Here is a 23,181-nt window from a genome sequence, read left to right as displayed (position 1 = left end):
TCAAAAAAATTATTAAAAAAAGGGGAAAATATATACACAAGAGGGGGACTAAGCCAAAACCCTCAAAAGCTAAAAATAAAAGAGAATGAAAAATAAAAGGGCAACAATTTCTGTTAAACTTTTAGCACGAGTCTCTGGAATTGCAAAAAGTCAACATCACCAGCAACATGGCTTTGATTTTCATCAAATCCACCAAAATCATCAATAAACATTCGGAACCTGTTTGACACCGCGAAAATCAAAGATTTCGCAATAATAATTAACAATGGTTTATGAGACAGAAAGCAACTCCTGTGTCCGAGTTGCCAATACCTTAAACACTCCAATATAGGACAATCATTGGACACTTGGAGTTGAAGCACCCCGTGAGCGGGTTCTATACGGCGGTTTCCCAAGTACATGTTGTTGTCTCAATTTCTGTTTTTGCTTCTTAAACAAAACCAGTGTGAATAGATATATTTAAGTTTACATATATAATATATATTTAAAACAATTTTATAGTTTGAGAAAATGAGTCCTAAAAATTTCTAACTCAAATAATAAAAATGTCAAAATTGTTTCATCGGATGTTATGATTGATATTCGATCTCGGACTCTTTCATGGTGTACACAATTTTTTAGGGGAGTGAACACATTTTACAAAGAAGATCCACAATAGAAATCCCATTTTATGTACCTAAGTGGATCTTAAATGTATACGCCGTCTATTTTATAATATACATCTAACTTACAAGAGTTTCAAAGTACACGTTGCACATAATCTTGCTTTCTATCATTAGTTGCTTTCAATTGTTTTTTTCTAATTGCTACCATTTGTTCATGTCTCTATTGCTTTAGTGGTCTATTTCTTTTTTGGTAATGATATCTTTGGTACTAATATTTTATAGAAGTTGTCGAAGTCAATGCAATTTTTTTTAATGTCTTCCCTTTTCACATTAAAAGTATTGAATGCAAATAAAAACGTCTGACAATAATTTTGTATTGATTTTGGGTACCTATTTTGTATTCAAATTTATAGTCATCTCTTCACTATATATACTCACGTTACTCGAATTATTTCTGTACTTTTTCTTTACTTAGTCTCTCTTCACACACATCCAACGAATTTTTATTTTTAATTTACAATTTTTTATAGGTACAAAACATGGAGTACACTTATAAAAACAATTTTTATATTCATGACATATGCAGAATTAAATAAAATATGCAAAATTATTTTTCTTGCACATTATTAAGTATATTTTTTTAATCTTGGAAAATGTTTTGATAACTTTTCTTATTCTCTTAGTGTTGAATCATTCACTACACGATAGATTCAGCCACTTATCAGCGTTCACTCTGCAACTGATTCAACCACATATTAGCTTCTTATGTTTGTTTTGATTCATGTTGTGCTTGATTCTTAAGCCCGTGTGTGTGTCTCTTATTTTTTTCGTTCAACTTTTTGTGTGTATTGAATCAATTTATTTTGGTTTCATAAGAAGAATGACTACAAACGATTGATACGAGTAATGATGAAATTAACACTGTTTTTCAACTATACAAGCAATATTTGAATGCTTGTCATATTTCTCTATACATCGTTTTTTATTACAAAATTCATGTAAATTTATTATTCATTTAATCAATAAATTCTTTTAAGGTTATTTTACTATCTTTTGATAATGTACATATCCATGAAGAAGGCTCTTAGACCATCCACAATGGTGGGTGCTTCACCTATTTAGCACCACATTAAATAGGCACCGTCATTGTGGAGTATAACATATGGGTGCTTAATTTAAAAAAAAAAAAAAAAAAAAACATATGGGTGCTTATGGAGGAGGGTGGTTATGGAAGCACCCTCTCTATCTTTTCATTTTTCATGGGGTCCCATTTAATAAATCTTAGTAAAATGAATAAATTTTGTTAAAAATGTAATGATATAGATTTATTTGTAAGGGCCTATTTAATAATTCCTTTTGAGGTGCTAGGTTGGAGAAAATTGGTGCTTATTAAATATTACCGTAAAATTGGTGATATGGACATAGGGGACCCACTTAAGCACCCAATGTTGGGTGCTCTGTTGTGGATGGTCTTACATTCACAAATATGGAATGAATTTCGATTAGAAATTTCTACCTCAGGTCTGGGTTAAAGGATATGAATAAATATTTGTTTTTTCTAGCATTTGTTCTTCTACTTCGTTTACTTCCTTTTTTTTCAAAGCATTATAATGTATCATTGATGAAAAAGTTCTTGGATGGTCACAAGGATTTAGACACTTCGTTTGGTCGCACACAAACAATGCTTATGATATAATCATTTAAAAACTAATGATTCTTTAATTATTATTTTTCTATTATTTTTGTTCTTTTTATGTATGTGATATCAAATGAAGTGTCTAATTCTTTATGTTCACACAATAATTCTCTCACAAATGTCATTAAAAAGCATTAACATGTATTCAAGTCAAAATTCAAAAAAAAAAATTCATATTTACTTTCTATACCTTTTTTTCTTTCTAAAATATATTTTGTTGTCATATTTACCTTTTTTTTATGTTGATTTATTCTTTCTTTTATATAAAAAAAAAAAAAGAGATTCATTCTTCTACCAAAAAATAAAAGAGATTCATTCTCATATGTTTTTATCTCTTCCGATTATTCTTCGTTATCTATATCTTTTTTTACACAATCAATTTAAATAAAAATAACACCTTACGAGAAGGAGAATATTACTAAGTGTTCCTGTTTTCTTGAACAATTGTTCTCTTTTACATGTTAAGGGGCAACATATATTTTTAATAGGAAATGACACTTCCAACCAACTCTTTTGTTCTTCATTATAGGATTGGTTGAATTTTTTTCTCAGTTCACTATTAACTTCCATGTGTATGATGATTTTGAGATATTTTGTTTTTAATTTGTCTAATAGTGTATATTTTTAGTTTAAATTAGTAGCTTAATTGATTTGGTTTCGAATCCACCTTTTTTTTGGGATTTCCTTTTTATTCAGAGTAAGTTGGTCTAAAAGAAGGTGTATTTATCGGATAATGTTAAGTTGTGTGTCAATTTTATAATCCTATATGATAATCCCTTCATGTATATTTGACTTCTTCTGGATTCTTTTTCACAAATAAAAGGTCTTTTGAAATTAGGAATTCACCTCAAAAGACAACAAATAAGATGTTGATTTCAGGAACGAGTGAGCGATGATCAACAAAAAGTTATAAATGTGGAAAATTATCAAGTTACAGCAAAATTTTACTTTTGCAAAAATTTGCATCAACAAATTAATCAATCTATATAATTTGTTTTTTTCTTTTTCATTGGTAATTTTTTTTAACATATCTTTCTTAGTGTGAGACTATCTACGTTTGTGATTTGGTGACATAGTCAAATAAGGTCGAGCGGAGGCCTAATATGGTAAAAAAAATGTGGGTTAATGATGGTTTGATAGAGGTAGGTTTGTGTTCCTATCCTTCATGAAAAGAGCAAAAGGAAGTATCAAAAATAGAATGAGTTACTGGTAATTTTGTAAGTTAGTTGAAGGAGTTGAAAATTTATGATTAATTATTTTATTAAAAAATAGACTTAATTAAAAAATGCCACGTTATTTTAAAAGAGAAATGCTTCTTAGTACGGAACGAAAAGCTAAGGGAAGAAAATGCATTACGTGGCAGCCAATTTTTTACCCCCATACTGCCTTTATTCCATCCAATACGGAATTATAATTCTCCCAGCGTGAAACACCTATGAGTTTCGTCTTTTTTCGTATGCAAAGCTCCGTACTATATAGCATAACTAATTTTAAAAATGTCTAATTAGCATGTACTTTATCAATTCAGCATAACATATCTACATTTTTTCATTGTTAGACCCCACCAAAGATCAAAAGTGAAGATATTTAAAACATGGAGGTTGGATAAAAAAATTGCATGAAAGCGAACGACATCCAAAAACATATATTTAATATTATTTTTTTTAGCAAATGACATCCATATATTAAGTAAATGGATCATCACACTTAAATAATAGAAACCCCACAAGTGAAATTAACATCATATATTCACCCAAAACATTAAGACATTAAGTGTATTGGAAATCTCACTTATATGTTGCACAATTTCTACTACTGCATCAAATGTAGATGTTTAACTCACACATGACACATTAACATCTTTATCTTAATTGTGTGACTCTTTGTGTCTGTGATCAGATGAGATAGCCAAATAAGATCAAAGAAACAACATGATAAAAATTATGGGTTGGTGACGGTTTCATCATATAGGGATATTTTTGTTCCATTTGTTCTTGCAAAGAGAGAAACTAAATTAAAAAAAGAAAGAAAATGAAAAAGTAATTTGAACATGATATCAATGATAAGGGAAGAATTTAAGGGGTGTGTATTTTACCTATGATAGTATATGGAATAATGAGTTTCTGTTAATTTTATGAATTTGTTGAAGGATCATTGGAGATTATTGGGTAATTATGTTACCAAAATATCATACTCATTTAGAAAATGCTAGATCAATTTAAAATGTCTAATAACTATGTATTTATTAAGGATAATAATCATATATTTTGTCAACTTAGCAAAACACATATATATTTTTTCATTGTCTGATCCTACCAAAGATCGACGGTAAAAGAATTCAAAATAATAGAAGTTGAATTAAAATGAATGATATCCAAAAACAAAAATTTAAGATAGAAAATTAAACTAATGATACCTAAAAACTAACCATATAAATCATCATAATATTGAGATTTATGTGGGAGCGTACATTGAATTGCATCATCATATTCGGTTAAGAGTAACCACATAAGTGAGATAGCCATTACATCATTATTCACAGTCTTAAAACATTAGGTATATGGATCATCTCATTTTCAAAGTCTTAAAAGATACATCGGTCATCTCACTTATATATTGCTCAACATCTAATCTTGCATCCAATTTAAAATTTTAACTCGACACATTAACATCTCTCAGCTAAGTGTTGAACTCTCCGTGTGTGTGGTCCACCACCAAGAACCACTCCTGCTCCCCCACAATGTTGAACTGGGATATGATACAACTGTTGGGCCTTCTTGAGGAGTCAACATTGTTGTGGATCGACACGTTGAAGAAAGAGAAAACACACAAGTGAGAATGATGCACCGTCTTATCCAAAATTTTAAGGCTTAGGTATGAGTTTTTTCGCTTGATTTTGGTTCGACTTCCACTCTTTTATCCATTGTTGAGCTTTAGGTGGCACTTGATAAATCACAATATTCTCTACCTTGAATATGACAAAATTCTAGCCCGTGCTTGGCACGGGTCCACATACTAGTTTTCATATACTTTACAAACTAAATTGACAAATTTTAAATACATTAAGGACTATCTTTTATTAGAGGTAAGAACTCAACTACTTATTTTATGTATATAGTTTATGACTAATTGACAATTTATTCCTTGAAAATTCGTAGGGGGGTAATCATTAATGAAATGATATCATGTGCTATTAAACCATTAGAAATATTAGACTTTTTCCAGTAACACCCAAAAAATATTTGGTTACATCCAAATCAATGTAAAATTTAATCATAATGGCGAAATTACCCTTATGTATATAGCTTTTCCAAAAACCCTTTTTTATCTCTTAATTTTATCTTCACCCTCTATCACAAACATCTATAAATGTGTGATCTAAATTGATGAAAGAGTAAATGTTGAACTCTATAGTCTTCTATTAATACTCCATTACACATATAAGTGATTTTCTGCAATTTCATTATTTATTTGAATTCAATTAAGCCTACACAATCTTAATTCACCTAACAACTAACAAAATCCAGAATTTACACGGCTGTCGTGAAGTAAAGTGAAATTGAGTTCATATAGGTCAATTTTTTTTAAGAGTATTACTTTTTCCACCCTAAGTCTTTCCTCGCGCGCCCTATTTTTTTCCAATTTTACCCCTGGTCCGGATTTCATATTCCGGAATGAATTGTTTGTATTTTTCAGATGATTCCGGATTTTAAAATCCATAATAGTATTTTAGCAGAACTTTTGCAATTTTAAGCTCTACAATTCGTAAAATAAAATATGAATAAAATAAAAAACAGAAATAAAAAGACACAAACATAAAAACAACTCATTTTATTAATATATGAACAATACATTACAATAATTTTCAAGCTTTTTAAGCTTATTACATAAGATCCTAAATCTATTTCTAATCTCCTAAGAGTCTAATTCTAATCTCCGAAGAGTCTAACCACTGCTATGTGATAGGACATAGCAGTAGCTTGGCTATTGGAGGAAAACCGGAGGAGGGGGGGAAGATGAGGGCGGGAAGAAGAAACCAATGCCCCTGAGGGAGGTGGGGGGTGCTCAGACTTACGCCCATACAGGCGAAGCTAATAACCACACTGACCCATATGACCCTCAGATGAACCGCCCTTCGTTGCAGCGCGGTTCCATCCTCATTGACCGTTCATACAAACCCTGAAAGTTTTCAACGAGGCCCTTATCTATGAAAGACCAACGATGTAAAACCATGGTTGTAGAAGGAAGAAGAGGAGGAGAGGAATGGTGTGAGAAATGGTGGGGTTTGGAAGGGTATTTATAGGGAGGGGTGGGTGAAAAATGGTTGGAAAACCATAAATGCAGTCAAAAAACGTGGTAAAACACGTTTTTTTTTACTTGACCACTGTCAAAAACGTGTGGTGCAGACCACCGGCCATGGCACTGAGGAGTTCCGGAATATAAAATCCGGAATGCACCTTTGTTTTCCGGAATATACTTTCTGGATTAATGCGATTATGGTGAAAGAGGGAAAAGTTGGCACTTCTTTGTAGGGCTAAGGACATTCCAGAATGTATAATCCGGAGTGATTCAGCACTTTTGAAAGAGAACCATCAATGTGGGTTTGGACGGTTACAACCACTAACACGTTTTCATTGACTGTATTAATGACCTAGGACTTTTTTTAGGCTATAAATAGGCTTCCATCTTCAACAAATACCTTCATTCTTCACTCCACCTCTTTTCTTCCATTCTCTTCAAATTTTTTAAGTTTTGTAGGAGTGTATGTGGTGTCATGGTCATTGTTGACCGTTCCTATGAACCCTGCAATTGCATTGCAGCTTGTGTGGGGTTCATATAACGGTCAACAGAGACCCTTGACATCAAAGAAAGACACAAAATATTCATATCGTTTTTGTTCGGATTTAATTTTCCGAAAATCTCTTCATCTCTTTTCTTCAAATTTCTTCAAATGTTTTTAGTTTTTTAGGGGTGTCGGTGGTGTCATGGTCATTGTTGACCGTTCATATGAACCCTGCAATAGCATTTCAGCTTGTGTGGGGTTCATATAACGGTCAACAGAAACCCTTGACATCAAAGAAAGACACAAAAAAGCGCACAACATATGGTCCGGATTTTATGTTCCGGAAGTAACTAACAATCTGGTTCGAAAAACATAATCCGGACCAGGGGTATTTTTAGAATTTTTACAGGACGCGCGAGAAGGCAGTAGGGTGGGAAAAGTAATACTCTTTTTTTAAAGTTACGGGAATTAACACCCATATACATCTTATCCCCTTGTTGCAATTCACATACGTGATCTTTTTGTATTCATCTAACAACAACAACAAATTAAAAAAGTTATACGTGATCCCCTTATTGCAATTTTGAGATTGTGAATTGCAATGACAACAAAGAAGAATTAGAGGTGTTTTTGTCATTTTGGGATATAATAAATAAATACTTCGGTGTAACCAGAAAAATTGATATATTACCAATACACGGGTTTCATAATAGTCTAACTTTAAAATTTGGCTTAATACATGTTTTTGGTCCCTTAACATATTTTCAGATTTCATTTTGGTCCCTTAACTTTAAACTATCTCAATTTGGTCCCTTAAATCTTACACCGTTTACTATTATGGTCCTCTCCGTTAGTTTTTTTGTAAAAACTGTTAACCTTTGCCACATGTCAGTTTTGATTGCTGATCAATGGTTGGATTTGAAAGGCACACATGGCATACTGTGGACTAACATCATATGATCATTCTTATTATTATAAAAAAAAAAAAAAAACACAAGGATTCTGCTCTCTCTCTCTCTCAAAAGTCACGTTCCTGGAAAAGGAAGATGAAAGTTCATCTTCAAGCTCAACTCCGACGAGCTACTTGAACGCCGGCGCGGCGGCTGCCGGCCCAACAGGGCGGCGCCACCGCGCCGGAAAATCCAAACACCTCCCTTTTCAAAAATAACTTCGGAAACATCATATGATCATTCTTATTCTTCTTATTTCTCTCAAAAACTCATAAATTTTTTCCAGCAACATATGAATTTTTTCCAGATTTATATTTTCATCATTTTCTCTCCATTAATATCCACTTTAATCTAGAAATTTTCAACGAACAAACCTAAACACATAACCAACAAACTCAATTCAATTTAACCATCGTTTTCTCATCGAAGTTCAAAATCGAATCCAAGTTCAAATTTTATCAACACCGTACAATCTCAAAATCAAATCCTGCAAAGATGATGGTTGAGAAGCATCCACCACCACTTTCGATTTAACCCATTTCAATTTATAGAATCCAAAAAGAAAAACAAATACAACTTAACCCATAAATAACAACAACGAATTCAATCGATTTTTTCCAGCTTCAATTAGTGTATGACATGCAAGAAGAAGAAAAAAATGAAGAAGGAAGAAGAGGGGTGGACTTCGGACTTCTTATTCAACAATAACAACAACAACCTCAATTGAATTCAATAAGCTTCAAATTATTTTCAATATGTGGTGAGTTCAGATTTGAGTTGAAAGGTTTGGACTTTGGACATGTTGATGAGTTTTAAACCCAGTACAAGATTAGTGATGGTTTGTGTGAAATGAAATTGAAGATAATGGAAAATGGTTTTTATTATAGATTGTGTGGTATGTAGGTGTAGATGGTGTGAACAATTAGTTTGAACTTTTACTGGGTTTGCATTTGAGATTTCATGGGTTTGGTTTTGTAGGTGAGATGTGAGTTTGAAGGATCTGAATTTTTTAAAATTATGGGTCTTGGTGAGAAGAAATGAAGATTGAGTTTTTATAAAGAAGATGGTGGAGTAATGGTGGCTGGTGTAATTTGATGGTGGTTGGAGAGGAAGGAATTGATGCGCGTATAAAGAAGAAGAAAAGAGGAAATAATTATTTTTTCTTTTAATGAAATAATAATAATAATAATAATAATAATAATAATAATAATAATAATAATAATAATGATGATGATCATTCTTTCAAAAAAAAAGATCATATGATGTTAGTCCACAATATGTCATGTGTGCCTTTCAAATCCAACAATTGATCAGCAATCAAAACTGACATGTGGCAAAGGTTAACAGTTTTTACAAAAAAACTAACGGAGAGGACCATAATAGTAAACGGTGTAAGATTTAAGGGACCAAATTGAGACAGTTTAAAGTTAAGGGACCAAAATGAAATATGAAAATAAGTTAAGGGACCAAAGCATGTATTAAGCCTTAAAATTTTGTTGTCAACGAAAATAATGGTTTCAATGTGAATAGTGATGAAGATCACCACCATAACTAGGGTGGCGTTTAGCCTGGGAACGAAAAGTTCTTTCCCACCATGGGAAAGTATCCTTTTCCCTGCCACCTGTCAGTTGGCAACCGGATTTAGCAAAAAAAATAAAAACATTGAAATCAGTTTTTTAATATTGTTTGTACTTTATGCACCACACACCTCCCCGTTTACTATTGTCTGACCAGAAATTACCATCTTTTCCAAAACTTGTATAATCTCATTTTCTTCTTCTGTTCTCTCACCCATAAAGCCAAAGATTACCCATCAAAGTTTTCGTTTTCATCTTGTTGTTTGAATTTTGTAAGGCAAATTCGGAACTGGGTGTATATCAATTTTTCATTTTTGGATGTGATTTGAGATGAGGATCAATTGATTTTGCAATTTAATGATGTACCAGAACTGGGTTTGATCAATTTTGCTTTTTAGGATGATATTTGAATTGGATTATGGTCAATTTTCCTATGTTTTATCTCTCTGTCTTCTAATACTTTCTTCCCAAACATGCTCATTGTTCTCACGTTTGTGTGTAAGTTAAAGGTGTGGGATTAGAGTGAGGTTGTTGTGATTGGTCTGAATTTGTTTTCATATTTGGATTATGGGTTTCAATGCATTTTTTAGATTCACAATAGAAGCTTCAAACGTGTTGTCATGCTGGTATTTTTCACTCCTTTTGAGCTTTTGTTTTAAATCTCAGATTCAACCAAAAACACATGATATTTTATGATATTGGGTTATTTTTTTTATTCTCATTTCCTGGATTTAAGTTTGATTGAGTTTGCGGTTTATAATCATAGCCTATTTAAAACACAAAAACACACAAAAAATATTATTTAAAACTGTACCCAATTTTTAAATTAATTAAATAATCACACCAGAAAATATAAATCTGTAACTTATTAATGGCCAATTTATATATATATATATATATATATATATATATATATATATATGTCGCACAATAGTTAAAAATGTAATCTACTTTTCAAAATTTATTAATTGCTTGTCTAATGACTTTTCTAATTTAAATTAACATCAAAACATTTTAACAAAATGGAATGGTATAGGCTATTCCGGAATTCTTAGGTCTAACCAGCAAGCTCAAGTACACAATAGATGGCCCACGATTTTTTTACAAAAATTACCAATAATTCAAACAAATACAATATTGTTGTTTAATATTGTGGTGGGCCCATGTTTTTTGTATCCCAATACCTTACAAAAAGTCACAACCCCTTAGCAGGTAATGCATCTCAGCCATCCGAATAAACTAATATTAAATCTATGGCTATTGTTCAACTTTCCCATCTTGGGAAAGAACTTCCCTTTCCCATACTAAACCCCACCCCATAACTAGTAGTGGCGTTGTTTGTGTTTCCACAATGATGAAGAGGGTGATGATTTATCATCTCAAGAACTAATTGAATTAATAACCAACATGAATTTTACAGCTCTCCGCATAATGGACTGGGTTATTGTCTTCATTCTTCCGGTTTCTCAAGTGATATTAATGACTCATTCTTGCTTCTTACATGCCTGCACGTCATAACAACAACTATATATCAACACAGACATGGACAGGGCATACTAGCACATACGCTGACATGTAGACACTAATAATAATATGATAAAATGAAAGCAATTGAATGTAGATGATTGTCATGTAGGTGAAGTGTAAACATAGTTAAAATATGAGTAATGCATTATAATGACGTCTTTGTACTCTATTACTATTTTGCTAGAAAAGAAGAAAAAAAATCATATGATTCAGACAAACATATCAGCCTAGGGGTGGACAATCGGGTCCGACCCGACCCGAAACCGTGAAAACCGAGTGCATTTAAGGGGAATGGGGCGGATCGGGTCGGCTGGGCGGGTTATCCGGGTGACTTAGTCAGTTTTGTTTGGATAACTGTGGTGCGGACCGGTTATAGATATATCATTATAACCCGTAACCCGACCGAATGTATATCTATTATTATTATTATTTTAATTAATATATGCAACGGTGCCGTTTTGTGCAATGGTTAAAAACTCAGACTTGTACTCAACACACCACACTTCACTCATTTCAAACCCTAGCAGCCGCTTATCATCCTCTCTCCCAAGAACAAACCCTAGCCACCGGCAACACAAGAAACATCCCAGAAAATGGCTGAGATAACACCACACCCACCGTGACTCTCATCTCCATTCATCATATTTGTTTCTCTACTCTTTTTTCGTTTTTTTCTTTCATTCACGTCTCAATCTCAAACACCATCATATTTCAGTTTCGTTTTCGTGATTCTCATCTCCAGATCTGTGATTAAGGTAGTTTTTTTAGCTTTAAAACTGTTATGTTCATGAGTTTTTGTTGATTCTTTGATTATTCATGCTTTGATTCATTCTAACCGTTCTATTTTATTTTTTGTTTACATGGTTGGTTTGGTTCTTGGATCTTGGTTTTGTTTGACCCTAAAAGGTATGTTATTACCCTCTGTTGTTTTTTTTTCTTCTCTTCTTTTCTGTTTGTTTTTCTCAGTTAGTTTATCCTTTCTAATACTTCAGATCTATTTATCTAACATTTTTTTTTATTTGATATTGTGGACCTTGGATCAGCTGTGAAAAAAGACTATAGAAGGTATTATTTTTTCACATTTTGTGACTTCGTGTGAGTGTATTTATTTTGCTTTTATGTGGTTTTCTTCTCTTTTAGTGTTTTTTAATTTAAGTTGAATTACCATTTTTAGTCTATCAGTTTATTTTTTGTCAACTTTAGTACTAGTCAGTACTAATAAATAAATAAAAGTTTTATTCTCTTTCTAGTTAGTTAACAATTACTAATAGTTTGATATTTGTTTTGCAATTTTTTTTGTCATGATTGTGTTCTATGTTGAACTATATGAATACAAATGGTTTGATATGATATGTTGTATTCTTATTAAATAAGGTTTTCATTTGTAATAATGTTTTTTAGTGTATCTAATTGAATAAGGTTTTCATTCATAATAATGCTTATTTGTCTAACAAATTGTTCTTTGTTTTGCTTTTACATGTTTTAAACTTTGGTTATTCTTGATAAAAGAACTTCTAAAGTTACTATGGAGCAAGGAAGACAAGGAGTTACAGAGAAAGGTAAAGGACTTATGGAGAAAGGTAGTAGTAGCTTCCAAGGAGAAAGGCAAAGACTTATGGAGCAAGGTGGTAGTAGCTTGCAAGGAGAAAGGCAAGGACTTATGGAGCAAGGTGCTGGTGGATTGCAAGGAGCAAGACAAGATGGTAGTGGCTTGCATAGTAAGTAATAGTATTTCTCTCTCTATTTAAGTTCATGCTTTATTTTATTGTTTTGTTTAATGAAGTAGATGACTCTTTAATTTAACTCTTCTACTTGTATTTTTTTTAATTCAACTTTTCAACTTGTATTCTTTTTAATCTAAATTTTTTTAACTTCCAATCTTTCTTCATTTCCATCAACTAAGTAAGATTATTCTTGTTTATGCTTATGTTCTTTCTAAAACTGAACTCCTTTTTATGTGTTTGCTCATTTTTATGAAGATCATGCTTGTGAGTTTGCTTTCTATGGAAACTTTTGTATGCTGCTTGTTTTGAACCTATGTTTATATGCTTATGTTAATTCTGTTTGAAGTCTCTTGATATATTGAATTGAGGTTTGTTTAACAGTTTACAAACTATTGTTTTGGTTTTGAACTCCTGCTTGTATGCTTTTGTTAATTTTGTTTGAGTATTGAAATGAAATTTGTTTAACAGTTTACAAACTATTGTTTTTGTTTTGAACTTCTGCTGTATGCTTTTGTTAATTTTCTTTGAAGTCGCTTGATATATTTGTTTAACAGTTTACAAACTATTGTTTTTGTTTTGAACTTCTGCTTGTATGCTTATGATGATTATCTAAGACTTAGTTGCTTAAATTTTTCAGTATTGGAAATTTATTTACAAGACCCTAATCAACCATCAACAGAAAATGCATCTCAAGTGGCACCTGAAACTGCAGCTGAATTAGTGAATGTCAGCCCCCTTCCACCTGTTGTCCCTCAACCTAAAAAGAGAAAACCTAATGCAAATGGTCCCTCTAAAAAATCTTCTTGTTGGGACCACTTCATTGAACTAACTGATGTTCCTGAACGAACAGCTGCCTGTAAACATTGCCATAAAAAATACAAATGTGACCCTAAAATACACGGAACATCTAGTTTGCTAGCCCACTCAAGAGTTTGTAACAAAAACCATATCTAGCAAATGATCTTAAACAAACAAACCTTGTTTTTGCAAGTGGGGAGGGTGGTGGGTTGGTCTCAATACACCCAAAATTTGATAAAGAAGCTTGTAGGAGGGCAATCACTTTATTTGTCATCCTTGAGGAGGGCAATCACTCTAGATTTCTTATAAGAAAATGTATAATTAAAAAATATTTTTTAGATATGGCCAGAAAAATAAAATTTTCTGCCCAACAAAATATTAAACTAGCATTTTTATGAAAATAAAAAAAAATGATTTTAATCAATTGGGCCACAATTTTTAAGTCCAGAAATGGCCCCATCCGTTTTACCCGCTCCGACCCATCCGAAGTACCTGAAAACCCGAAATCCGACTAACCCATTTTTAACATCAGTCGAAAATGGGGCATGTTATGTAATCCGCGGTTTAGCTTGGATTGGGCTTTTGGGCCCGAACCCGCCCGGACCCGCCCGTTTGTCCACCCCTATATCAGCCTTCCTTATACTCGATTCTTTTGCTTAAAAAAATCATATTGTCTTAGGATCTCATCGTACTTCTCAGCCTTCTTTTCAATCTCATTTATTTGGGCCAACATATCAGCAGGTTGTAGCTTCAACTTCTTCATATTGGGAACACTCCTTGCCTGGAGAATGTTACACAAGTGGTTACATATACATGAACTCTATCGACATAACAAGTGGAGACATATACACAAATTTTAATGGCATAACAAGTGGTTACATATATACAAATTTTTGTTGAAAAAATATAGACACAAGGATTGCATTACAATCAATATTCCTTGAGAATAAAATTGATAACAATTATTTCTCCTTATTTTATTTTCAAAGATTTGAAATGCTAATTTCCACAGCCTCTTAATGTTTAAACTTACCTTGACTTCATTAATGAGTTGAAAAACTCACCTTGACTTCTTAAAAAAATGAGTTGAAAAACCTAATGAAAAATATTACATATTAACTAGGTAAAATATATAAAACATTACTAATCACTCACTAAAACATATATCAACAAGATTACTTCAAGCTAATTCAAATAAAACATGTACTCCTAAAAAATCAAGTAATACAAAATAAACTACACAAGATTAATGAGATTATATATTGATTTTTGTCATAAAAATAAGATTATATATAAATTTCAAAATCATTTATATTTGAGACAAAATTGTCTTTTCTTTCACACATATCATCTCTCCATATTTAATCAAAGAAATCACACTCGTTGGATATTTATTATGGACATTGCAATGAACAATAAAGTAAATCATAATAGATAAGGTGTACATGTATAAGTAGCCATGGCAATGAGGCGGGGGTGGGGACGGGTTTTACCTTCCCCGTCCCCATACCCATATCATATTCTCATATACTTACCCATTACCTACCCATACCCAACGGGGATGAGAAATCAAATCTCATCCCCGTCCCCGATGGGTTCTGATATCCCCGCCCCATCCCCTTCTCTGCAGTGGATAAATGACGATTAATTGCTATGATAATGCATTATCCGACAAAGAGATAATGACGATCAATTGCTATGATGATGGAGAAGATAGAGGCCGAGATTGTGAGACATGAAAGGAGAAAACATGAAAGGAGAAAAGAGAGAACTATGATAAATAAGGGTCAACTGAAAGACTGAGACTATTGGATCTTGCACATTAAGGCGTCATTCAATTTTAGCCATTGATCATCTTACTTAATGCCAGCCGAATTTTGTTATCAAGTTTGCTATAATTTTGGCCAGCCGAATCCTTATTTTTTTTTTTTTTGAATTCATATCCTCCTTTTTTTTTTATTCCTATCCTCCTTTTTTTTTCGAATCCTTATTTTTTTTTTAATTCCTATCCTCCTTTTTTTATCCCTATCCTCCTTTTGGCCAGCCGAATCCTTATTTATTTATTTTTTTAATTCCTATCCTCTTTTTTTTTTATTCCTATCCTCCTTTTTGTTTTTTTTGAAGCAAATATTTTCTACACTTTTAGGTTTGCAATTATTTAACATAATAAATTCCATCTCAAAAAATGCATCGCACCAATTTTATTCCTATCCTCTTGCCTTTTTTTTTATGAAGCAAATATTTTCTACCCTAATTTCCATGTAAACTTGGTTATATATACGAAGCCCTAAACCTGTTTCTCTCAATAAAAAAAAAACCCTAAACCGTGGTAAATTTCACATACAACACAAGAATCATATATTTTAATATTTAGAGGTTTGCAAATGGAAGGACGTGACCTTACAACTTTCCTCTCATACCACTCCTTAACCGGTAACTTTGATTCAATTCTGAATTTTTTTTCTTTCATTTTTTGGATTGTTATTATTAGTGTTTTTTCTTCCATTTTTTGGATTGTTATTATTAGTGTTTTTTGAATTATACAAATGTCATACTTTTTGTAACATGTTGTTTTCCATTGATTTGGTAGGTCCTTTGATGACTCATCCTGTTACTGAGATGGACGAGACTCTCACCAAACTTCAATTGAAGTACAGAACATACATAGTCGAGTACGACACAGAAGATGTAATTTGTCATTTTCCTTCCTAACTTCTTGCTCTTTTTTTGTTTTCCATTGTTTAATATAATTTTGCTTCTCTCAATTGTTATAGTTAACAATTTTAGGGTGATGTCTTCCTAACTTCTTCCTAATATGTTATTTTTTAGGGCACAAAACATGTTAAGTTGTCGTTTTCCTTTCTAAGTTGTCGTTTCTGTTTTATTTTAGGGTGCTGTCAAGTTACCAAACATGTTTGCAGCTGATTTCGGAGACAAAATTAATCGTTTGGTCAACCTGGTCGACGGAAAGAACAATAAGTTTCAAGTTTTGGTTGATAGGATTTCTGGTTCTTTTTTTCTCGCCAAAAAATGGAAGGCAATCGGTGATTTTTATGGGCTAGGATTAGGTGCATGGGTGAATTTGGTGTTTGTTGCTTCAGGTCGGTTCGAAATGGTTATAAAAGACCGGTTTGGGAAGGCTATTAGGTGTCCTTATTTTGATCCTCCCATGCGTTTTGTGATTGATATGTCTGATGTCAGTCCAGTTTTTGACAATGATCTCCCCCCCGTTACCTATGCTCTATCTTATCGCCACAATTTCACCAATCTTCAAATTGATTTTGTGAAAAAGTTGACTGAAAATGATGTGAACAAGGGGTTTTTGGTATGAATATACATATGTTTTTTGTTAATTTTGATTCAATTCTGGTTTTTTTTTTCTTCATATTCTAACGAGTGTTCTATTAAATGTTTTTTACTCATGTAGAAGCTGAGGTATGAGGGACGATGTGAGTAGATATTTCACAGAGTTTCCACAACAGTTAACATGGTTGATGATTGTGGGAACATTTGGGAATGTGTGATGACTTATGGCTTTATTCCTTACGAACACATCAAGATAGGTGGCGGATGGAAGCGTTTTGTTTTTTTCCTGAAGACAACTCCTATTATTTGATTATGAAATATAACTAATAAATCGGCTAATTATTGTACCTGATTAATGTATGACTTTTTTTTGCTTAACTATTGTGTTCGAAGCCCCACAGCCTGCAATTATCGTCAGCTTTCCTTATGCTAATATCATTATGTTAATTAACTGTGATAACCATTTATTAGTATTGTTGTGAATATAACAGTTTGGCAAAATAAATATATCGATTGATATACAAAATTATGTGATTTTAAGTATTTTATATTGCTAAGTATTATTTATTCTATATTAATAAGTATTTGTTAATAATTCTACCACAACTTTTAATTTTTGATTTCATGTGTCTTATATGCATATGTCTTTCAGAGTTGGTGTTAAGTGATGATCAGTTGAAAGCATACGCTCTAGCAGAAATTGAGATGTTGTTACAAAGCTGTGGGAAAAGTTTATCTAAATATCCTCCAATGCCAACAGTCGATCCTTCTTTAGTTCCAGACGTGCAAAATAGAATTGTTCATGAAGAGATGAATTATAATAGTCATGTTTTGTTAGAAGAACACAAGAGAATGATGTCAACCATGACTGCAGAACAGCGAACAATTTATGATTGAATAATGGCAAGGGTTGACGAGGGTGGGCATGATTTATTCTTTTTTTACGGTTACGGTGGCACAGGGAAGACATTTATCTGGAGGGCTATGTGTGCTGCATTGAGATCTAAAGGTGAAATTGTTTTGGCTGTTGCATCAAGTGGAATAGCTGCATTGCTCATACCAGGTGGAAGAACTGCACATTCAAGGTTTTGCATTCCTTTCACTATCGACGAGTGTTCAACCTGTACAATTGAACTAGATTCACCACTGGCAACCTTGATTGCTAAGGCAAAGCTTATAATCTGTGATGAAGCACCGATGATGCACTTGTATTGTTTTGAAGTTGTGGATCGAACGTTTAGAGATATTCTTAAAAAAAATCGACCCTCGAAACAAGTATATTCCATTCGGTGGTAAGGTTGTTGTATTTGGTGGTGACTTTAGACAGATTTTGCCTGTAGTACCCAAAGCCCCTAAACCTGAAGTTGTTCATGCGACAATTAATTCTTCACCACTTTAGAGGTTTTGTGAGGTACTTACTCTAACTAAAAATATGAGGATTCTCCATGGTGCATCTGAATCAGAAATTGAAGAAAGAAAGCTTTTTTCGGATTGGATATTGAGTATCGGTGATGGTACGGTTGGAGAGTGCAACGAGGTAGATATCTCAATTACTATTTCGCCTGACCTGCTGATTACAACTTCAGGTGATCCCATTGCTTCCATTGTTAATAGCACTTATCCTAATTTGTTAGGAGATATGCATAATATGAACTACTTCCAAGATAGAGCTATATTGGCTCCAAAAAATCTGATTGTTGAAAAAGTCAATGAGTATGTATTGGATTTGTTGCCAGGAGAAGAAAGAATATATTTGAGTTATGATACCCCGGTAACAAGTAAGATAGGTGCCGATGTTGTGGATGATGTTCATACGCCTGAATTTCTCAACACAATTGTTGCTTCGGGACTTCCAAATCATAAGTTGCGTCTGAAAGTAGGAGTTCCAGTCATGTTATTAAGAAATATAGATCAGAGTTTGGGATTATGCAACGGAACGAGGTTGATCATTACAAGGATGGGTAGATTTGTGCTTGAAGGACAAGTGATATCCGGCAGTAATATAGGTGACAAAGTGTGTATTCCAAGATTATCTTTAATCCCGTCTGATATCAAAATTCCTTTCAAGTTTCAAAGAAGGCAAATTCCAATAGCTGTTTCTTTTGCAATGACTATCAATAAAAGTCAAGGCCAGTCTCTAAAGCATGTGGGAGTATATTTACCATCGACTGTCTTTTCTCATGGTCAATTGTATGTGGCATTGTCAAGGGTGACTTCAAGAGATGGTTTGAAGATATTAGTAACCAATGATGATGGTGAAGAGACGGATGTAACGTCTAATGTGGTCTATAGAGAAGTTTTTCGTAATATATCCTAAATTGTGTCTTTTGTTTGAATTAACCATGTTATAGTCCATCTCTTTGTATGACTTATGTAATACTCTATCTTTAAATCTAAACTTTTTCCTTAGTGTTGAGTGGTCTATTACAAGTTTACATATTTTTGTTAATTTTTAAAGTTTCGATATGACCTGTGCGGAGCACGGGTCTAAGTTCTAGTCATCAATAAAAAAGAAACTAAAGCCAATTATTCATTTTTTGTAAAAAAGAAAATCTAAGGCATATAACTAACAATAATAATATATATTTGAAAAAAAAATATTATATAATAATAGTGAAAGAAATCAAATGAAGATTTGATGGGTCTTTGACATTTGAGAAAAGGGAGTGGGTACTCCTACTCATGGATGTTGTGAGGCTATTGCTAAAGAGAGTTCGTTGATAGTAGTCCTACTCATATAAAGCTTCTCAACTATTGCAAAGTGCCATTGACATTCTGAAGCTAGAGATATAGTGGAGGCTTTTGTTATTTGGCTTGTGAGAAGAAGAAAAAAATTAAAGAATAGTCTCACATCCAATAGCAAAACCACGTTGTTAGTAGCATTTCATTGTTTTTACAAGTCCCACATCGGAAGTGGGTAAGCAATAGAGGGAATGCTTTGCCTATAAATGGAAGAGTCGTAGAGTCGTGTATGTCATTGATCATAGTAACAGTTGGGACAACATGGTAACAGTTGGGGCCCTATTCACAACTGTTGGATTTTGAGCAAAACAATGCCCCAAAACTCTAAACCAATCCCGTTGTAAAAAATTAAAAAATAAACTTCCGATTAATGTGTTGTACCAATTCCAATTTGTTTATGTTAAAATTGAATTGGTTGAAGTTTATTTTTTGGTTTTTTTTGAACGGGATTGATTTAGGATCTTGGCCAAACAAAATAAAAACTATTAGGCCCTTTAGTAAAATTTTGATTTATTGGGTCCTGAAAAATTTGAGGTTACATGGCCGAGTTGGGTTATATTGGGTTATTCAATTGAACCTAACGAGCTGAGTCAGATTACTCGTTAATTTTAAACAAGCCGAATATGAGCTGAAAAAAAAGGTTCGTTTCAACTTGAGTTTCGAGTTGAACCAATTCTTAACGAATCGAGTCAAGCTTAGATGAGTTCGATTTGACTCGGCTCATTTTCAACCCTAGCTTCAATCACAACACTTTCAAACTTCCGCAACTAAGCTAGCATTCCGGCTTGATGTTGAAAATACCTTCGCGTGTTCTTCATAAATCTTGATGTCTCGCAGATAATGGGATATCATCTCTAGTCTCTAACCTCTAATGTCCTGCTCAATTAGCTAACAGTGAAGCCTTGTTTTGACTTGATGGGGGAACTGAAAAGATTTCTGGTGATGGATCAAGAACGCGAAGAGTCTCACACTTTTGTGTTGTGTCAATTGGGAGTTAAAGTCTAATATTAGATGGAAGAGTTGAGGTTGAGCAACATATAAGTGAGATGACTCATAAACTCGGTGTCTTAAGATTTTAAATAAAGATATGATGTTCAATTCACTTATATACTCCCTCCGTTTCAAAATGAGTGCCGCTTTAGCCAAAAAAAATTGTTTCAAAATGAGTGTCGATTTCAGTTTCCAATGCAATAATAACTTTTTCTTTTCAATTGTACCCTCCAATTAATACTCCACACACTACTTCCAAAGTATTACTTTTAAAACTAATCAATAGTTAATAAGGATAATTTGGTAAAATAACCATTATCTTTCTTTTAATCATTGCATTTCTTAATATGTGTGTAAACACCTAAAACGACACTCATTTTGAAACGGAGGGAGTAGTTGATTTTGATCTAATATGATGATGATCTAATCCAATGACGCCCCACTCATCCCAACGCCAAGTTGAAAATTCGTAGGGAATGGGTTTCGGGTGGGGGGATCACAAAGAAAGAAATGAAAGTTATAGTCAACAATGCAGGAGTATGAATCCTTCTAGGGTAGTAGTTTTGTCTTAGCAACTAGTTGTGAGAAGATCCCTACTAGAACTTTTATTAAAGAAGGGTCATTACATATACAATACTTGTGCGCTTGGTTTGGAAGTTCACGAAACATATTTACATTTTCTCCAGGAATTCAGGGGTAAAGGTCGAAAAAATTTATCATTAATTTGACACTTAGTATTTTGAACTACTTAACAGTTAAAAATGGAGTTATATTTCCTAATGGTGGCTATTATTGGGGTAGGGTCCTTTTCATTTTAAAACTCATTTTGGAGAGGGATTCAAAAAAAAATATAGATAATTAATAATGATGGAACTCGCTTTATGGCGGAACCATAATATATTTACAAAAAATGGTCTTGAATAAGAATATATAGGGACAATATCTATTTTAAATGAATAGTCCATAAATAATCTTATGGATTGTTTGTCTAAGACATAGATAGTAATGGTTTGTAAGTCCGCTAAAATGTATGCTCCAGCTGGTGGTGGACCGGTGGTATGGTATAATGTTGCTATCTCATTTTTGAATGTGGGTGTGTACTTTATCCATTATTAATATACTTTTTACCATTCAAAAAATAACTTTTATTCTTATTTTGTATTTTGGTTGCATGGGTTTGACTAGAGAAAAATATATCAAAATACACATATATCAAACAGAATGATCAGAATGAAAATTGTTAAACCTTTGGTTGTTTTTTCATGTCATTGGATGCTACGTACCGGAAACTATATTATTCGTAGGTAGTTCATGTCTCACTACAATGGAACACAGAAAAGTATCATATATGAACACTAAAATACATAAAAGTAGCTTTTAATTGATCAAATTCTCAACTGAGTATTTATTAGTTTCTTATTGAGTACTTTGGTTACTCTTTGTACTTTGTGTCTTGATCCTTTTTATCTATATTATGTTTGTAATTTGTTCAAAAAAATGATAAGTAATTAACTACATGAATAGCAATTTTGGTCATCTCGAATTATTTACAAAAGGCTACTAATAACTTGCAGAAAAACCATGCACTAATGAAGTTGATTATGATGAATGAATTGAATTAAAATAGCTAACCCTTGAACATTCAAGAAATTTCATCAGCAGCATTATGCGGTGTAGTACTGGCTTAATCACTGGTTCTCACTCCCGAAATGTAGCCCATTTATAAGCCATTAATTAACTAGCTCCAAGATCATCTCAACACCATCTACAAGCATTTATTTCCAATTATCCATAGAAGTTGAAATTAATCCAAAGCATGACAAATTATAACATTAATATATGTAGTCAATTACCATCAAACTGAAAGGAAAAGAAAGAAGGGTCATAATATATAATATATCAATACCTCAATATATAGTATAAGTCATCAGAGCTAGTATTGCATGCTAGAGATGGGATTCATTTCGGGAGTGAGATCCAGTGATTATGCTACCAACAAACAACAATGGTGAATGAATGAGGCCAATAAAATTATTAAGTGGTGTGGTATTGATATTGGTATTGCTAGTTAATAGTTATATATGTTAGGATATTAATTAAGAGAATTAGCTATGAGTGTGTGGTTGAATTCAATTATTAGGACAAGAGTATCTATCAAACAGTGAGTTGGGAAGTCAAGTCGTGTGTGATTTGAATCTAACATGTCACTCGTCTATTGGTGATGAGTTGAGATTTTTTTTCTTTTTTGATCATGATAAGTTGAGAGTTAAATGTCAAGTGTTTTTTAATATAATTCTTCTTTTCTATTGCTTTGCCTCAAAGTCCTCTTTTATTTCACGGTACACGAAATTAATTAACCATTTTATGAATAATTATCACAATCTCTTGAATATGTGGTTCTCGACATGATGAGACTTGAGCGGTTAGTTTGGCTACTAAAGTTGAAACCTGGCTATATATGTCTGATTATATATGTCTAATAT

General features: G+C 32.7%; 1 protein-coding gene and 1 long non-coding RNA gene across 2 annotated transcripts; one reads left to right on the top strand and one right to left on the bottom strand.

Annotated features, from left to right (window-relative positions):
* Positions 1-10,933: 10,933 nt before the first annotated feature.
* Positions 10,934-22,799, bottom strand: LOC146956290 (uncharacterized). Its single transcript, XR_015020080.1, has 4 exons — positions 22,605-22,799; positions 22,331-22,463; positions 14,353-14,441; positions 10,934-11,116 (listed from the first exon to the last, which is right to left on the bottom strand). It is a non-coding gene; the product is annotated as an uncharacterized LOC146956290 (long non-coding RNA).
* On the top strand, positions 12,015-16,319 carry LOC146956291 (uncharacterized). The gene is made up of 4 exons (XM_085728274.1): positions 12,015-12,044; positions 12,182-12,233; positions 12,648-12,856; positions 13,500-16,319. Exons 3-4 carry the CDS (start codon positions 12,664-12,666, stop codon positions 13,814-13,816), a joined length of 510 nt encoding a protein of 169 aa, XP_085584400.1. The 5' UTR covers positions 12,015-12,044; positions 12,182-12,233; positions 12,648-12,663; the 3' UTR covers positions 13,817-16,319.
* Positions 22,800-23,181: the final 382 nt, after the last annotated feature.

This window comes from Medicago sativa, chromosome 1 (genome assembly GCF_051527215.1).
Source record: "Medicago sativa cultivar Bolivia chromosome 1, Bolivia_mono, whole genome shotgun sequence".
Lineage (NCBI taxonomy): Eukaryota > Viridiplantae > Streptophyta > Magnoliopsida > Fabales > Fabaceae > Medicago > Medicago sativa.
This window is presented reverse-complemented; position numbering and strand designations above follow the sequence as displayed.